The 16,832-nt window shown below is 56.1% G+C and overlaps 2 protein-coding genes across 8 annotated transcripts in view; one reads left to right on the top strand and one right to left on the bottom strand.

The window, feature by feature from the left end:
* The first annotated feature begins 10,861 nt into the window (after nt 1-10,861).
* Nucleotides 10,862-13,326, top strand: IL27 (interleukin 27). Its single transcript, XM_049639374.1, has 4 exons — nt 10,862-11,167; nt 11,255-11,353; nt 12,212-12,370; nt 13,078-13,326. The coding sequence occupies exons 1-4, from the start codon at nt 10,862-10,864 to the stop codon at nt 13,324-13,326; spliced, it is 813 nt and encodes a 270-aa protein (XP_049495331.1).
* Nucleotides 13,312-16,832, bottom strand: part of APOBR (apolipoprotein B receptor) — a 4,919-nt gene continuing 1,398 nt past the window's right edge. For 2 of the 7 annotated variants that reach the window (XM_049638526.1, XM_049638529.1), the window contains exons 4-6: nt 14,810-16,799; nt 14,459-14,724; nt 13,312-14,369 (exon numbers count right to left, since the gene is read on the bottom strand). In XM_049638526.1, the coding sequence (XP_049494483.1) occupies nt 14,300-14,369; nt 14,459-14,724; nt 14,810-16,799 (2,326 nt within the window). In that variant the 3' untranslated portion in view covers nt 13,312-14,299. Of the gene's footprint in view, nt 14,370-14,458; nt 14,725-14,809; nt 16,825-16,832 lie in introns of all 7 variants that reach the window. The other 5 variants (XM_049638528.1, XM_049638530.1, XM_049638524.1 and 2 more) reach the window with 4 other exon arrangements.

Below are 16,832 nucleotides of genomic sequence, written 5' to 3'. Positions count from 1 at the left end.
CCCCCCCCCCCACGCTCTCTCTCTCTGCCCCTTCCCCACTTGCACCTGTGCTCGCGCTCTCTCTCTCTCAAAAATAAATAAATAAACTTAAAAAAAAAAAAAAGTTTGAACCACGGCACCATTTGGAGAGGAGGCCTCAGGGGTAGGCCTCTTGCTATCTTTTGCTCCTGAGCAGGGTTTCTGTTTTCTGGCCCCTCTTCCTTTCTGTGCCCTCCGCAATTAGAGGCCGTTGGTGCCAGTGATCAGGAGCATGAACTGCCACGGCTGTAGTGGAATTGAAATGTGCTAAGAGACTATAACTTAAATGTTCTCACCAAAAAAAAGGGGGGTTGGGATACGAGGTGACGGATTGTTCATTAACGCCAAGGGAGAAACACATTCACGGTGTTTACACATATCAGATCAGCACCTCATACACTTTAGCTTATAATTTTATTTGTCAATTAGACTTTCATAAAGGGGGGGGGAAGGATGTGGCCTCTCAAACTGTTCTGTTTTGATTCACATTTCAGTCCTGCTACTGTTGTGTTATCAACCTTGGTTTCCTCATCCGTAAACTGGATTGTTTTGAGAAATATACGAGTTTGGGCGTGTAAAGCCATTAGAGCGATGTCTGATGTATAGAGAAGGTTCAAAATGCTAACCGCTCTGCTAGGCAGTATAGTATAAATGGCTAAGAAGACCAGAGGTCCAGGGTTCAAGTCCCAGAGCTGCCGCTTACTAGCTGGGTAACCTTGGGCACAAAGCCTTAACCCCTCTGGGCCTCAGTTTCCTCTTCATATAATGACTATAAATAATAATACCTCCAGCATAGGGATTCCATGAGCCAGTAGTTGAAAAGTACCTGGGCACATAGAAGCATTTGATTACATTTTATATCACTTTAATTTGTATAATTTTATAATTATAATATAATTTTAACTTTATTCCATTCAGTATAAGTTCCGTGAAGGCAGAACGTTCCATTGGCCCCATTCACTGCTGAACTCAAATATCTAGAATAATGCCTGGACATACCGAGTTGGCGCTCGGTAAATATTGACCAAGCATCTACTCTGTTTTCACGTTGTCCTTTCTATCTGAAACGCTCTCTCCACTGGCTTCTAACAGAGGGCTCTTTCTACTACACGATGTATTTGCCTTTATCATTTAACAAAAATCTGGTCTGTGATTTTTGACATTGGAAATCCATTGTGAAGGTGGCTCAAAGCAGGGGAGGGGAAACACAGCTCCAAATAGCTTAAGCAGAAAAGAAGAGGGGCGCCTGGGTGCCTCAGTCGGTTAAATGTCCAACTTCGGCTCAGCTCATGATCTCGCGGTTCGTGGGTTCAAGCCCCACACCAGGCTCTGTGTGACAGCTCAGAGCCTGGAGCCTGCTTCGGATTCCGTGTCTCCTCTCTTTCTGCCCCTCCCCCTCCCCCACTCACACTCTCTCTCAAAAATAAATAAACATTAAAAAAAATTTTTTTTTTTTTTAGAGATTCACTCACGAAACTAAACTTTTCAAAGTAATCGCTTCAGGAAGAGCTGGATCCAGGAGCTCGAAGTAACTTGTGAGATCCTTGTCTCCCTCTCTGGCTCTCAGCTCTACTTTCCAAAGTCAGTTCCAGACTGAGGCAGGGTCTTCCCTCACGGCAGCCAACAGCAGGTTCAAGTTCACATCCTGCCTGTTTAGTCACAGCTGCAGACCGGTAAGTTACAAACTGCCCTGCTTTGCCTCTGGTCTCCCACGTGTATCCAGTCTTCTCAGCTAGGTGGCCGCCTCTGGGGGCAGGGACCATGGTTGCCACACCTCAGTACTCAATCCCTAATTCTGTCTTCCCCTCTCCTACCCAAGGGCAGAATCATGGAAAGAGTGGAAGTTGTTCACATCAATATTGGCAGCGGGACTCATGTCTGAGGAGGTGGGTCTGGAGGAGGTCTGGGGAAGACCCTAGGGGCCTTGGGAAGGGCCCAGAATGTGCAGAAAAATTGAAAAGCTAAGAGACTAACATCTAGATCTTAGGGGTCTTAGTGTAGGTGGGAACCGGAGGCGACAGTCCTCAAGCCATAGAGGGGAAAAAGGCATTCATGAAAAGATGAAACACCAGATGGAGGTACAAGGAGCCGGTTATTCGAAGAGCTGAGGAAGGTGTTCTACACAGAGGGAATAGCAGGTACAAAGGCCCTGAGGTAGGAGTGCGCCTGGAGTGTTTGTGGGGCAGCCAGAAGGTGTGGGAGGGAATAAAGGAGGTCAGTGGGAAGGATCACCAGGGCTTTGTAAGCCATTCAGAGGGTTTTGCTTTCACTGAGTGGAATGAGAAGCCACGGGGACCCGTAAGGCCAGGAGCAAAACTGAGGCAGGAGCAAGAAAAGCGGGTGGGCAGAAGCATATATGTTATATATATTCTTTTGTATGAATCAGATAAGACATAAAACTATAAGCAGTGGGTGTGTACCATTCCGGGGGAGCCACCTGGGGGTTTCACATGCAGTGGGCCAGACGAGTGAGGGACACGGCAGCCACGGGTGGCTGAGACCCCGCAGAGGCTGCGGGGTGAGAGCGCTGGCTGTGGCGTAGGGCCCGGTGTCAGCCTCTGAGCTTAGGGCTGCCGGAGGCCTGGTGTGTGCTCGGGCCTGCGCCCCTCCCTCAGACACCTGGCGTGACCCATCCGGGGGCTCAGCCCAGGGTCTGTCTCCATCCCAGGTCAGTCCCACCACTGGGACTCACCGCCAGAGGTGAGTCCCACCCACTGGCTCTCATATTTGAGGCTGTCCACACCCTGGCCCAGGGCCCAATTGGCTGGCTCCCGGCGATTTCTGTTTCTGGCCCGAATTCTGCCCTGACGCATGTTTCTGGGTCACTAGGTCCCCTCTGCCTGTGCCCTCACCACTCACAGCCCCAACCGTCCCTAATTCGTAAGATGTGACTGCAGCCTTTTCTGTTCCTTACCCTCTTCTTCCCACTCTCCTTCTACCTTTTTTCGTCCGTGGAGGGCAACCATGCCTTGTATTTATTAATGACAACTAACATTTCTTTCCTTATACCTGCTGTCTTACCACGTGCCAGGCCCTGTTCCAACCTCTTGGTAAATAATAGCTCATTGAATCATCTAAACAGTCTTAGGAGTTTGTATTATTTGCCTCATGTTATAGCTGGCAAAGCAGGCACAGAGAGGTTAAGTAACTTGCCTAAGATCACACAGCTACTCAGTGGCAGCCATTTATGTGCGTAATCGTCACCGCAGTCCCATCCGGCGAATAAGTAGCCTCCCCACCGAGTAGATGAGCCAAGAACAGGGGGATTTCAGGCCTCGCCAAAGGTCGTACTTGACCAAAGGAAGTATAGGGGCTGTGAAAGCAGCGTAGGACTGACTCCCAAGTGGGGCCCTGACCCGTGACCCCCTATGTCTCCCAAGTTCACTTCCATGTCTGAGCTGGGAGGTGGGCAGGCCTGGGATCGCGAGCCTCATCTTACAAATGGAGAAACTGAAGCCAAGAGTGTTTGGGCCTCTCTCTTTCGAGAGGGTACACTTGAGGGGGGAAGGGCAAGCAGGGCCGGGACTTGAACCGGGACTTTTTACCCCCAGGCCGGTGATTTTTCCTCGACAGCCCTGCCTCCTGGGTTTCAAACTCTTCCTTCCTGGCACTCCACAGAGCTGGTGTCCCACCTTCTCCCCACACCCTGCGTGGCTCAGTCTTCCCGCCCCTGCATTCCTGCTTCACCTACACAGAACACCCCGCGATAAATATCTCATCACTAGTGCGTCCCCCACCCCCACCCCTTTGTCTCAGCCCTCCCTAGGTGTCTGCCATGGCCTTGATGACTTTTTTCTCTCTTACAGGGAAAAAAGAGATGGGATCGAGGGAGAGAAGCCCTCTCCCCTTGCCAGACTCCCCTGCCCCAGGTCGGGAGTCGCATAGGAGACACCCCATCTAGAGGCAGCCCCCAGGGTCGGTGGGAAGGGGCGTGGCGAGGGCATGCTGCAGAAAGAATGACTGACCCTGGGTGTGGTGTGGGGTGCATGTGTACAACAGGAGAGAAGTCAGGTGATGGGGGCTGGGGCTCTAGGATGTTCCACCTCCACGCTCAGGGGGGAAGGGGTGGGCGCTGTGCCTGGGCTCAGGGTCTCACCACCTGTGTTCGGGGAGACTCCGAGGTGTGGCCCCAGCTCCAGACTGGCCCCACCTCCCCCCAGCCTTCCTGCCTTCAGCGAAGCCCAGCTTGATTTAACCGAGGGGTTAGTTCCAAGTCTCGGAGTTGACATCAGAGGGCCCAGGGATTCCCCTCACCAGCCCGAGCTGAAAACAAGGGACTTGAGTTCCAGGCTTCGCCCTGTCACTGATCTGCTGTGTCGACTCTGAATCGAGACTTCCCCTCCCTGATTCCATCCTGATGTCACATCTGAAGCTTCTAACTTTTACTTCCTGGGCGCAGGATTCCCATGCAACCCCATGGAGTGTCCCATGGGGTCAGAGCTCTAACGGGGTACTTGGGAAATGATCAGAAATGTGGCAGATGGCTCTTTTCTCTCTCTTTTAAATCATCTAGGTTTTAATTTCCCTACGTAATAATAGGGGCAGCATTTGAAAACTGCTACTGCTTCTCAACGAGGAACCTGATTTCCGGAGCTGGCCAGTGACTCACCTGAGGTCACCAGAAGTGTCAGCTACACACTGGAGTCCATAGATCTCCGGGATCTTGGTTTCCTTTCCAGCAGTTCTCAGCCTTCACCACATCCCTTCGATTTCCTGCTGCTCCCAGCCCAAGCCTCAGCTCACCAGCCAAGATCCATTCGTGGCAACTGAGGCCCAGGTAGACAGAGACAGGCTCAGGCCCATCCTCCAAGGATATAGACAGAGGCTGCCCCCCCCCCCACCATGCCCCGCCACCACCCCGCACCTCTCCTCATCGGCCCTCTGGTTTCTTGGCAAGGCTCTGCCAAGATCATCAGCCCAGGGCCGTGGCCAGCAGCCCAGAAAACCCCATTTCCATCCTTCAGTACCTGTCTGGAGCCTTGGCAGAGTCGGGGAAGGCTGACAGCAAGAGCTCAGGGCTCGGCAGTGGGTCCCAGACCTCCCGCTCTAGGAGGGCAACTTACAGAGCGCCAGGAGGGCAACTTACAGAGCGCCAGCCGTGAGTAGAACCTGCTTTAAGCACTGTGATAAAAGACAGATTTGTTTGCTGATTTGCTAAGAAGCTGCTATTGTTAGCTACGGGGGATATATCAGTGCACATAACTGGCAAACATTCCCACCCTTGGGGAGCTCGCGCTCTAGTGCATAGAGAGAGACAAAAAAGAGAGAGAGAAATGTTAAATATTTTTTAACGGTGTTTTCTCTTTTTTGAGAGAGAGACAGAGACAGAGACAGCACAAGTGGGGAGGGGCAGAGAGAGAGAGAGAGAGAATATCCCAAGCAGGCCCCATACTGCCAGCGCAGAGCCTGCTGTGGGGCTCGAACCCATGAAGCCGTGAGATTGTGACCTGAGCCGAAAGCAAGTGTCGGACACTTAACCGAATGAGTCACCCAGGAGGTCAAAAATGTTAGATATTTTTAAATGTTATGGAGAAATATAATGCAGGGAAAGGGATAGAAAGTGTATGTAAGAGACACAGGCAAATAATTAAAGTGAACAGTTATTAAAGATAACGTCTTCAAACTATGATTATATGGGATTTCTGGAATCTAATGAAGGGAATCTATAAAAAAAGAAGAAGAAAATAATAATGAACAATTTAAAGTTTACTCTCTGAGGGGCGCCTGGGTGGCTCAGTCAGTTGAGCGTCCAACATCGGCTTGGGTCACGATCTCCCGGTTCGTGGGTTCGAGCCCCACGTTGGACTCCTTGCTGACAACTTGGAGCCTGGAGCCTGCTTCAGATTCTGTGTCTCCCTCCCTCCCGACTTCAGCTCGGGTCATGATCTCGCAGCTTGTGAATTTGAGCCCCACATCGTGCTCTGTGCTGACAGCTCAGAGCCTGGAGCCTGCTTCGGATTCTTGTGTCTCCTTTTCTCTCTACCCCTCCCCCGCTCATACTCTGTCGCTCTCTCTCTCTCTCTCAAAAATAAATAAAAACATTAAACAGTTTTTAAAGAGTATAAATAAATAAAGTTTACTCTCTGAAATGAAGACAAAAATAAAGATGTTCACTGTCACATCTAATTAACATGGTACTAAAATACCCAGCTAGAAAAAACAAGGCCACACAAATAATGTGTATTTTTTAAAGGTATAAAATCTGGAAAAGGCACCACTTGCCCTTTATAACCAGGAACAAAGTAGGACAAACTATAAACTAATGATCTTGAACTCATGAAGGCGCTGAGGTCACAGAGCTAAGAACGGACCTCACATTCAGAATAGGACAGATCCCTTCGGTCAGCAATAGAACGTTTATTTGCTTCGGGCGGACACTGATAAATACCACACAAACTGACGAAAATATTAATCTAAAATTTTGTTTTAACGAAACCCACTGCAAATAAAAATAGATTAAAAATGAGTATGTTCAAAAAAAAAAAAAGATAAGCTATGTAAACACCAATCAAAAAGAGCAGGACCGGTTGAATTAATTTAAAAAAAAAAAAAGTAAGCTTCAAGGAAAAAGAGGGAATATTATCAGGGAGAAAGAGAGACATTGCATTCTGGTAAAAGGGTCTGCTCTTCAAAAAGGCATCACAGTCCTAGGGGTGTATCTGCCTAAATAACAGCGTTTCAAAGCAGTTGAGAGAAATCGATGCATCTAAAAGGGAAAATGGAGAGATCCACAGTTGCAGTTGGAAATTGCACCATTTCTTTCTAGAACAAAGAAAAGAGAAAGTGCCAGGGACCAGGCTGCATATTTTAATAGGGTAGTCAGTGAGGACTCCATCTGAGAAGGTGACGTTTGAGCGGGGATCGAAAGAAGAGAGTGGGCTTTGCAGATATCTGGAAGAAGAGACTTCCAGGCAGAAGGGACAGCAAGCGCAAAGGCCCTGAGGTAGGAGCATGCATGCCTGGCAATGAGGGAGCCGGGATGGCTGGAGTGGTATGAGCGAGGATAGAATAAGCAAGAGAAATAAAAATGAAACGTCTGTTGGAGACAGGATTTATGGCAGGAAGGAATGAGCTATTCAGGGGAGGAGGCCCGTGACAAGGGGTAGGTTCAGAAAAGGTTGAGGAGAGGGAACTCCAGAGAAGGCAGTGGGACATTCTAGGCAAAGAGAGGAGCGTGTGCAAAGGCAAGCAAGTCTGAGGTGGTTCATCATGTCCAAGCATGAAGCTCCAGTTGCCGGAGCAGAAATAGGGCAGGGGCCAGGAATGAGGCTGTGGGAGTCAGCTGCAGCCAGATCGAGAAGGGCAGAGACGCGACAAGAGACAGGAGGTCTTGACGAACCATCAGAGAAGGTCGGGAGGATCAGGAGGTTGTGGTGAGAGAGCGGGTGATAGGGTTCGAGGTTCAGGAGGTATGGCAGTTCTGGGTACCGGCAAAGGGTGGGGAGTGGTTGCATCAGAGGGTGAGTGGGGTGGCATGCCTCCAGAGTGGCCGCAGGACTTGGGGATGGGAGGAAGACCGACCAGGGCCTGCGCCTGTACTCATGATCAGTCTCAGGATGTTTGGGACCCCCCCACAGTGGGGAGCCTCAGCTGCGTGGGATGTGGGAGAATAAGCTGTCACCACTGGGGGACGCGGCAAGCGAAACCCATCTGGGCTAGGCAGGTGCCAGCCGCTCTTCCTTTTCCTTCTCCTCCAAGCAGCCCTCTGGGATTGCTCCCCGAAATGTACTGGTACTTCCCTGGCAGTTGGTTCCAGGCGGCCCCGAGGGGCAGGGCCTGTGTAGAGCCGAGGAGGCAGACTACAGGAAGGGAAAGCCCCCATGGTTTCTGTCTCACTGCAGGGACCCAACAGGGAAACCCCACGGATCCCAAAAGGAAAGTGGGCCTCGGGGAAGACCAAGAAACCCCCATCGTGTCCCTGAAGATGGAAAATCCAGGGTGGGGTGAAGGGTGGAACCGTGCTGGAAGGGAGACCTGTCGTTGAGGCAGCCCAGCCCTGACAGCCGTCCACAGAGCAGAAACACACAGGGCAGGGTTATTCTGGGACCTGGCTGAGCCCCATCCTGACCTCACACAACCCCAACCTGGTGAGCCCTGACCCTGGTCATTGAGGGAGCTCTTATCCCAGCCCAGGCCTGAGCCCTGACCTGAGTCACAGGCTCTGTCAGAAGCTCGGCCACAGCCTGAGCTCTGGGCCCAATCCGGACTGAGGTCTAAGCTCAACCCCGATGGGTCCCAAGCAGAGCCTCTGGGTCATTGACGGCTCTGACCCCAAACACAGACAGAGCTAGGATGTTGGCCCTAGACAAAGTTCTAGACCAAGTCCGGCCCTAGTAGACCAAGTCCTGATCATGGTTACAGACTGAGATCTAATCCCAGATCTTACTCTGGCCAAAGACAGAGCCCTCGGCCCATTCTCACCTGCCCTGCCACTGCCTGTAGACTGAGCCCTGCCCCTGCCCGGGCTGGGGCCCCAGTGCTCCACACAAAGCCCCCCCCCCAGCCCCCCCCCAGCGACTTCCCCACTTCCTTCGCACTCCCTCACTCAGCCATCTGGTAAACCAGAAAAGAGTAGGATGACTCAAAACCCCAAGTCCTCTCCGATGGGCAATCCCCTTACCTGGCCGTCCATCTTTTGCCAGACAGTGAGCTGGTGATGGCATAGGATGATGATGACAGAGCAGAGGAACAGGAGGGGTTGAGGGTCCAGGACCCATCACCAGCCCCTAGAGCAGTGATTTACCCGGGAGTGGGGATGCGAGGGGAGGAGATGTCCTAGGAGCTCAGCGGGGGGTCCGGAGCTTGGATTGACCGAAACCCTAGCTTCCCGCCACCCCCTCCACCCCCCCTGCTGCACCTCCCGCCCCCTCTGGGAAGGGAAATGACATTTCCCCATTTCAGCAAGGGGTGGTGAGGAGGGAAGACTGAGCGCAAAGCCGAAAGTACAAGCAGGACGGAAAGTGAAACCGGCGCAGCCCCCAGTATAAGACCCCTGCCCGGGAGATGGCTGGCCACACAGGCTGGGCCCCGTCATGGGCCAGATGGCAGGCGACCTTGGCTGGCGTGAGTTTGAGGCCAGGGCCGGGGGCGGAGGGGGTGGCAAGCTTGGCTGAGACTGGGCAGGGGGTGGGAGGGCTTGACTGGTGTGGATGGGGGCCGGGGGCCGAGGGACAGCTACTGGGTCAAGACTAAGGATACAGGATACAGTCGACCGGAGGATAGGAATGAGGCTGGAGTGAATGAGAGTGATGGTTTGATCAGGGCTGGGCAGCGGATGGGAAGCCTTGACCGGCCCGGATGGGGAGAGGCGGGCAGCCAGTTTGACCAGGGCCAGGATCAGGAGTTTGGCTAGAGCGACTGAGCGGGGATGGGACAGTTTGGCTGAGAACCGGGGCTGGGAGAGGAAGAAGGGCAGGAGGAGTGGGCTGGAGTGTGGGGCGGGGGCAAGGCGGCGGCGGCCTAACTGGGTCAAGGGTCTGTAGCTTGGAAGGAGGTCCAATCCACAGTGGGCGACTCAAGGACACAGAGACACAGAAGGAAGAGCAGATGGTAGGGCCATAGTAGGGACCAAGGGCTGGAGAACGGGTAGAGAGCCAGAGCCAAGGAGCTGGGATTGAGTGCAGAGCGTAGGGAGAAGCCAAGGGAAGGGTCTGGGGTCCCAGAGCTCAGACAGGAAGCCCTAGGAAGTGGCCCAGCTCGATTTGGGGTGGCAATATCCACCAGAGCCTGGGGTACTCACTTTCCCTCAACACAGAGCTGAGAAGAACCCCACTCTGCCTGAAGTCCCTGGGATGTGGTCCCTAAACCGGGGAGCCTGGATGCTAGGGGTCCCAGGGACCACCCACCACCTCTAGAAGTACATTGGCCGGTGAAGGACCCAGAAGCTCTCCTTCACCTTTACGTACAGGACATTTCGGGAAGCAGAGCCCATCGAGAATGGACAAGGGAGAAGCACGGAGAGGAGGGTGAGCGGGAACAGACAGACTTACAGCTTAGTTTTGGTTTGTGTTTCGAGGAGAATTGTGTAACTCCAGTGATTGCTAGATTTCCTCTCCCTGATGGAGAAACCACCGAACCCTGGCCTCTTCCCAGACCCCCCACCCTGGGGCCCCTCTCTCTTCTGTCCAGGAAACATAGGCCGGAAATACTTTCAGAAACCAGCTGGCCTGACTACCCCATTTTACGGATGGGAACCTGAGGCACAGAGATAAGAGGCGACTCATCTCATCCAGGGAAGGACCTGGACGAGAAACAGAGGTTATGCCTCCCATCCCAGGCCCCCTTCCTCCCCCTGGCACCCCCTCTTCTTCTGACACTGCAGAGTGACCCATCGGCCTCGGTGGTGGCTGGACCAATCTGTCCTTCTGACTCTCCGAGGTAGAGTCTCCAGCACTGCCCGCCCACCCCTGGGGCTCCAGTTCAGGCCATCAGAGCCGCCTGGCTAAGCCCCAGGAATCTTCGGCGGAACAGAGTGCCCACTCCAGGGGAGGTGGCTGCCTCGTCTGAGTTCCCTGCGGGGGAAGCACGCACGATCTGCATTTGGGCAGATCTGGAATCCAGTCCTGGTCCCCTCCCCCTCTCGCCACGCCACCCTGGGCTAGTCAGCCTCACATTTTCCTCATCTGCAAAATGCACGGATAATAGCCCCCAGGCTGCCACATACCGTTGAGCGGTTGGTTCACCGAAAAAGACACTTAGCCAAGGGAGTTAGTGAGGGGCCGAGATGGAGCCTGAGATCTGCTTGCGAATGTGGGCCTTCTGTGCAAGGCCGTGTCCGCCTCGGAGAAGGGGTACCTTCCTTTCGTTCAGACAGAGATGCCATATGGTGTCCTCGATAGCTTCCATGTTATTAGTGGCCTTGCGGGGTCAGCAAAATGGCACACAGGCTTTGCCTACAGCACAGGCTCAGAAGGGGCATGTTGAGTTCTTCTCGAGCTTTCCCCCAACCTGGCCCACCATCTCCCCCCTCTCTCCAGGGCTCAGCCTCTTGTTGCTCTCCTTGCTCCTGGCTCGTGCTGGTGTTTGGGGATTCCCGAGGCCGCCAGGGAGGCCCCCCCTGAGCCTGCAGGAGCTGCGGAGGGAGTTCAAGGTCAGCCTGCACCTCGCCAGGAAGCTGTTCTCCGAGGTTCGGACCCAGGCCCACCGCTTTGTGAGTCTCTCTCTGATGCAGCTGGCTTTGGGGACGGGCGAATCCCCAATCCCTCTGGCCCCCCCACTAACAGATCTTGCCCCACAGGCTGAATCTCACCTGCCAGGAGTGAGCCTGGACCTCCTGCCCCTGGGAGATCAGCTCCCCAATGTCTCCCTGACCTTCCAGGCCTGGCACAGCCTCTCTGTGAGTTGGGGGCCAGTGGGGTGGGGCAGGAGAGCTGGCAGCAAGGCCGGGCCGGGTGGATGGTGATGAAGTCAGGGGATTGAATGGAAAATGGATTTGGGGATGAATGGAGGAATTGGATCCGGATGAGGCTTGGCACGTCACCGGATATAAAGATCCAGCTGGAATAAAGAAGTCATGTCAGAACGGGGCTGCACATAGGGAGGAGGGATGGCGTGGGATTAGTGTGGGAAAGAGGTTGGAGACAGGATAAAAACACAAGTGAAGCCATGGACGTGAAACGGAGGGGGGGGCCCGGGAGGCTCAGCCGGTTAAGCGTCCAACTCCTGATCTCGGCTCAGGTCACGACCTCACGGTTCCTGAGATCGAGCCCCCAGTCTGCTGTTGGCACAGAGTCTGCTTAGGGTTCTCTCTCCCTCTCTCTCTCTGTCCCTCCCTACCCCCCCCCCGAAATAAACTTAAAAAAAAAAAAGGAGGGGCGCCTGGGTGGCTCGGTCGGTTAAGCCTCCGACTTCGGCTCAGGTCCCGATCTCGCGGTCCGTGAGTTCGAGCCCCGCGTCGGGCTCTGGGCTGACGGCTCGGAGCCCGGAGCCTGCTTCCGATTCCGCGTCTCCCTCTCTCTCTGCCCCTCCCCCGCTCGCGCTCTGTCTCTCCCTGTCCCCAAAATAAATAAACGTTAAAATTAAAAAAAAAAAAAAAAAAAAAAAAAAACCCAAAAAGGAAAGGAACACGAAAGGGGATAGTAGGGAAGAGGATGGAGTGGGGTTGTGGAGAGAGAGTGATAGGACAGTGGAGATGGGCTTAGGTTTGATCCTCAGCCTGCAAGCCTTTCCTGACCCCCTCCCTTCCCTCCTGCAGGACCCAGCACGACTCTGGTTCCTCTTCATGACACTTCGCCCCTTCCATGCCCTGTTGGGAAGCCTGGGGAGCCAGGGGGGCGGGACGAGCTCAGAGAAGATAGAGCTATGGACCATGAGGTTGGACCTCCGGGATTTGCAGCGGCATCTCCACTTCCAGGTAGTGTTCACCCCCCTCCCGAACTCCCAGAGACCGACACGTAACGTTGAGCGTCACGGGCCCCCTTTTTCAAACACTCCCTGCCCGCAGGTTGGGTAAGTTTGGAAGGAGATGCTGTAGGTCCTCTGAGTGTGTGTGTGTGTGTGGGGGGGGGGGCCCCCCGCCCTCCCCCCCCCCCCCCCCCGAATCTCTGCCTCCTCTTGATGTCTTGATCCAAACAGCTCTGAAGCACCCGGAACAGCTGCTGGCATTAGCAGGCCCTACAGCAAAGCTCGGTCCCTTCTCCCTTAGCCCCTAACGTCACCAGATCCTCCCGAATATCTCCAAGGGAAGCAGGCGTTTTACCCTTAACAAAATGTAAAGCAGCATGAAGACCGGCTGTGCCACCTTGCTGCCCACTCCGGACCCCCCAAATGACCCTCGAGAGGAGAACTTCGGGCATCCCACACGCCCAGGGCGATCCTGGGATCGTGTGCCCGCCCCGGGCGCGGCATCTGGCTCGGTGACTTCCATTTTCTCGAATCAGAAAATCAGGCAGGACGCGTGAGACGATGACATAATGGAAGGTCTAGAGTAGGGGCTGTCCAGGGAAATCATGACCTCGTGGTATCTGATGTCATTCTGTTACCACTGGGCACCTAAAGGAACAAGGGTTTGCTCGGGGTCTCCGCTTGGCCACTGTCTGACCCGTGGGCCTCTCCTCACAGGTGCTGGCTGCGGGACTCAACCTCCCCGAGGAGGAAGATGACGAGGAGAGGAAGGAGCCGCTCCCAGGGGCTCCGAGTGGCCTCTCACGGGTGTCAGGGCAGCCGTCCTGGCCCCAGCTCCTCTATACCTACCAGCTGCTGCACTCCTTAGAGCTCGTCTTAGCTCGGGCCGTAAGGGACTTGCTCTTACTCTCCCAAGCTGGAAACCCAGCCCCGGCCTCGGGGTCCTCGTTCGGCTCCCGGCCCTGATGGGGTGACCGCTCAGCCCCTTCCCTTCACCCTTCATTCAGTTCGGGCCAACGGGACAGCCTCCAGCTCGTCTGCCTCAAACAGGGCAGGACTCCACCGGCCTCCCACCCCAACCCCCACCCAATAACTTAAGGCCCCTCCAGGCCCTGCCGGATATTTATTTCTTGGATATTTATTTATTGTTTAGGAAAATGATGGTTTATTTATTGTTTCAGAGCCGGCTAGTTGTCCCCGAGCTAGGCCACCGTGCGGGGTGCCGAATAAAGCACTGTCGTCCTCTCTCAGCCTCGGCTTCTTTTCCCAGAAGGGGTGCCTGATGCCAAAGGACAAAAGGGTCTGGGGGGGGGTCTGTAGTCTCTGGCCGCCCTGGACCCCTCTCTGCTCCTAAATTTCGGGGGCTCCTGGCCCACCTTCCCCCAGACTGGCTTGCTGGGCTGGTGGTTGCCACAGTAGCCTGCAGAGCCGTGAGTTTTTCAAAGCTCAAGGCCACTGATCCGTCCCATCAACCTCTGATTGCAGATGGAGGTCCAGAGGGCCTCCTGACCCCTCTCCTCCGGGCTAGCGCCCACCCCGCCGAGCTTTGGGTTCCCACTGCACTGCCCTCTGGAGGCCTGGGTGGGGACCGGAGAGGTCGGGGAGGGAAGGCCGTGAGAACTGTCCCGTCCCCTCGGTCCTGCAGACAGCAGAGATGCGCCGGAGGCGTGATCAGGACGGGCCATGAGGGGCGCGCTCCCAGCGGGTCAGGGGTTGGGGGGGGGGGGGTGTCCATCAGCCACATTGCAGTCAGACTCCTCCAGTTCACGCTTCTCGAGGATGTCTGCCTCTGTCTGCTCCGAGCTTGACACACCAAGAAACCAAGGCCCAGAGGGTGGAAAAGGGTGTGTCCAAAGTGGCGGAGGGAGATAGGCCGAGCAGGATTTGGTGGATCCTTCTGACGCTCATTCAGGGCCCGGCTCCCAGGGGCTCGGGGCGCTCACTGGGGTTTGGGCCGGCCCAGTCGGGCCTGCAGTTCCTGCATCATGCCGGGGTGGGCAAGGCCAAACCTGCAGGTGGAGACGGGCTGTGGGAGCTGGTCTCCACGTGTCCACGGCCTCCTCCCCACCCCGGCCCAGCCACGTCGCCCTCTGCTTACCCGTGTCCCAGGGGCCTTCTCCTGGCTGGCGGTGGGGTCCCTTCAGGCCTTGGGGGGCTTGCCTCCGGGGGTTCCTCTGGCCGGAGAAGTCTCTGCTCGGGGGCTGACGGCTCTTCCTCAGGTGGGGGGCTGGGAGGCTCCTCCTGCCGCTCAGGGGCCGGGGTCCGTCGGAAAGAGGGCCGGGAGCGACGCTGGGAGGAGCTTCGAGACAGGAGTACACGGCTCCTCGAGACAGAGACGTCCAGGCGAGACCCAGGAAGCAGGGCCTGCAGGGACAGGGGCACCGAGTACCAAGGGGCTGGCTTCGATATTCTGCTCTGTCCAGCCCCAGACCCTGGCTGGAGCCCTCACCTCACTCCAGCTGCCGTGAGCATCCCCTCCGGTACTTGCTGCCGTCTCCCCACGTGGCCCAGGCTCCTGGTATGTTGACTGGTCCTCCTGGCCCTGGATGTCCTCCGGGCCTTCTGGAACAATCTCCTCGGCCTCTGCCCTCTGGTCTTCAGTCACCTCAACACCCTCCACGTCAAGGGGCCTCTGTGCCTCTTTCTCAGGGTGGAGGTCCCCACGCTGCCCCTCACCGCCTTGCCCCTGCTCCTTTAACTGCCATCCCGCAGCCTCCTGTTCCCGCGGCGGCGTCTGCCCTCCTGGGAGCCCCTCGGCCTCTACCGTGGCCGTGGCGCCCTCTGCCCTCGCCACCTGGGAACCCCAGGTAAAGCCGTCCATCCCACAGCCTCCCTCTGCCGCTGCAGATTCCCTGACCTCTGCGCACTCTCCCCTGGGCTCACCGTCTCCGGCCTCAAAAGCCTCTTCTGGGCCCCCTCTGCTATTTACCTCCATGTCTGCTGAGCCCTCCAGGCCAAACTCTGGCCCCCCTCGGGTTTTTTCCCACGCAGCCTCCACCAGCTCCTTTCCTCCTCCAGCCTCCCGCCTCCCTTCTGATTCCCAAGCTTCCCCAGCCTCTCTTTTGGGCCCTCTCCCAGGTGCAGCAGCCCTCCCATCGGCCTTGTCCCCCGCTATCTCAGCGGCCGAAGAACTGACCCCTGTGTCCTCCCTGTCCTGGAGGCTCAGAGCCGCCTCCTCCAGCCCCCAGACTCCGCTGGATGTCGTGTCTGCCCTGCAGGGCACCGTGGCCTCTGCCTCCTCATCCTCGGTGTCTCGGGCATCTGACTCCCCCAGTGCCCGACCTGCCCCTGCCCCTGCGCTGAACCTTCCACCACCCGGCTCCTGGCTCTGTGCTCCGCGGGCCTCTCCCTCCTCTGCTCCACACCCTGCTTCCTCAGCTTTGTTCCACTCCCCACCTGCCTCCTGGACATCTGGGAGCGCAGACTCTTGGCCTCCCTCGGCCTCCTCGGCCTCCTCGGCCTCCTCGGCCTCCTCTGATGCCTGGCTTCCTACAGCCTCCTCCTCCCCCTCTTCAGCATCTGCTTTTTCTTTGTGGGAATCCCCTCCCTCCAAGTCCCTCCTCTGGGCTTCAGTCCCAGAGGCACCAGGCTTTCCATATCCCAGGTTTCTGGGGTATTCCTCCGGGCTCCTTTCTGTCTCCTCTTTGTTCAGGGCTGGAATGCCCCGGGGCTCTTCCTCTTCCCCCAGTCCTTCCTCAGGCTGCTCTGTTGGGGTCTGGGGGGCGGCCATCAGCTCAGGGTCCTGGCCTTCGGTGACCTCGTGCTCAAGGCCACTGCCCTCCAACGCCAGCCCTTCTCCACCTGTCTGAGCCTCCCCCTCGCTCTTCTCCCCCCTGCACTCCTTCTCAAGACTGGCTTCCGGGGTTGCCTCCAAGCCAGCATCGCCTTCAGCCTCGTTTGCCACTTTGTTCTTGGGCAACTCAGCCTCAGCGATCCAGCAACTCTCTCCCTCCTCTTTGGCCTTCTCTGCCTGCACCACCTCCTCCAGACCAAAGGCAACAGTCCTGTTCACCAAGGCTTGCCTCCCCTCGGCCTCTTCCCCGTCCCGATCTGCCTGGACCTCAAACCCCTCTCCCTCCCCCTCTGACCCCTGGCCTCCTGCAGACTCCCTCCCTGCCAGCTGGTCCTTCACTGCTTCCTCCACGCCCTCAGTTCCTAGAGCCTGGCTCTGTTTGGGGGAAATGCTCATCTCAGCCTTTCTCTTCTCATCCACCTCCTCCTCCTGGTCTTCCCTGGCAGCCTCCTCTATTGCCCAGGTCCTCCCAGTGCCCTCTGAGATCCTTTCTCTGGAGACTACTTCCCCATATTCTGGCTCCCTGGCTCCCGAGAGGTTACCTTCCTTCCCAACTGAGGTTGTCCCGGCCTCTGCCCTGCCTAAAGTTATCCCGGCCTCCTCCTCCCTGCCTGAGGTTGTCCCGGCCTCCTCCTCTCCCCCTGAGGTTGTCCCAGCCTCTTCCTCCCTGCCTGAGGCT

This window comes from Panthera uncia, chromosome E3, assembly GCF_023721935.1.
Source record: "Panthera uncia isolate 11264 chromosome E3, Puncia_PCG_1.0, whole genome shotgun sequence".
Taxonomy (NCBI): Eukaryota; Metazoa; Chordata; class Mammalia; order Carnivora; family Felidae; genus Panthera; species Panthera uncia.
Note: the sequence above shows the minus strand (reverse complement) of the source record. Positions and strands in the feature narration are given on the sequence as shown.

Coding starts and splice junctions, on each gene's coding strand:
- IL27 (XM_049639374.1), top strand. CDS start 10,862: ATGTTATTAGTGGCCTTGCGGGGTCAGCAAAATGGCACACAGGCTTTG. Junction 11,168..11,254: donor GGACCCAGGCCCACCGCTTT/GTGAGTCTCTCT, acceptor CTTGCCCCACAG/GCTGAATCTCACCTGCCAGG. Junction 11,354..12,211: donor AGGCCTGGCACAGCCTCTCT/GTGAGTTGGGGG, acceptor TCCCTCCTGCAG/GACCCAGCACGACTCTGGTT.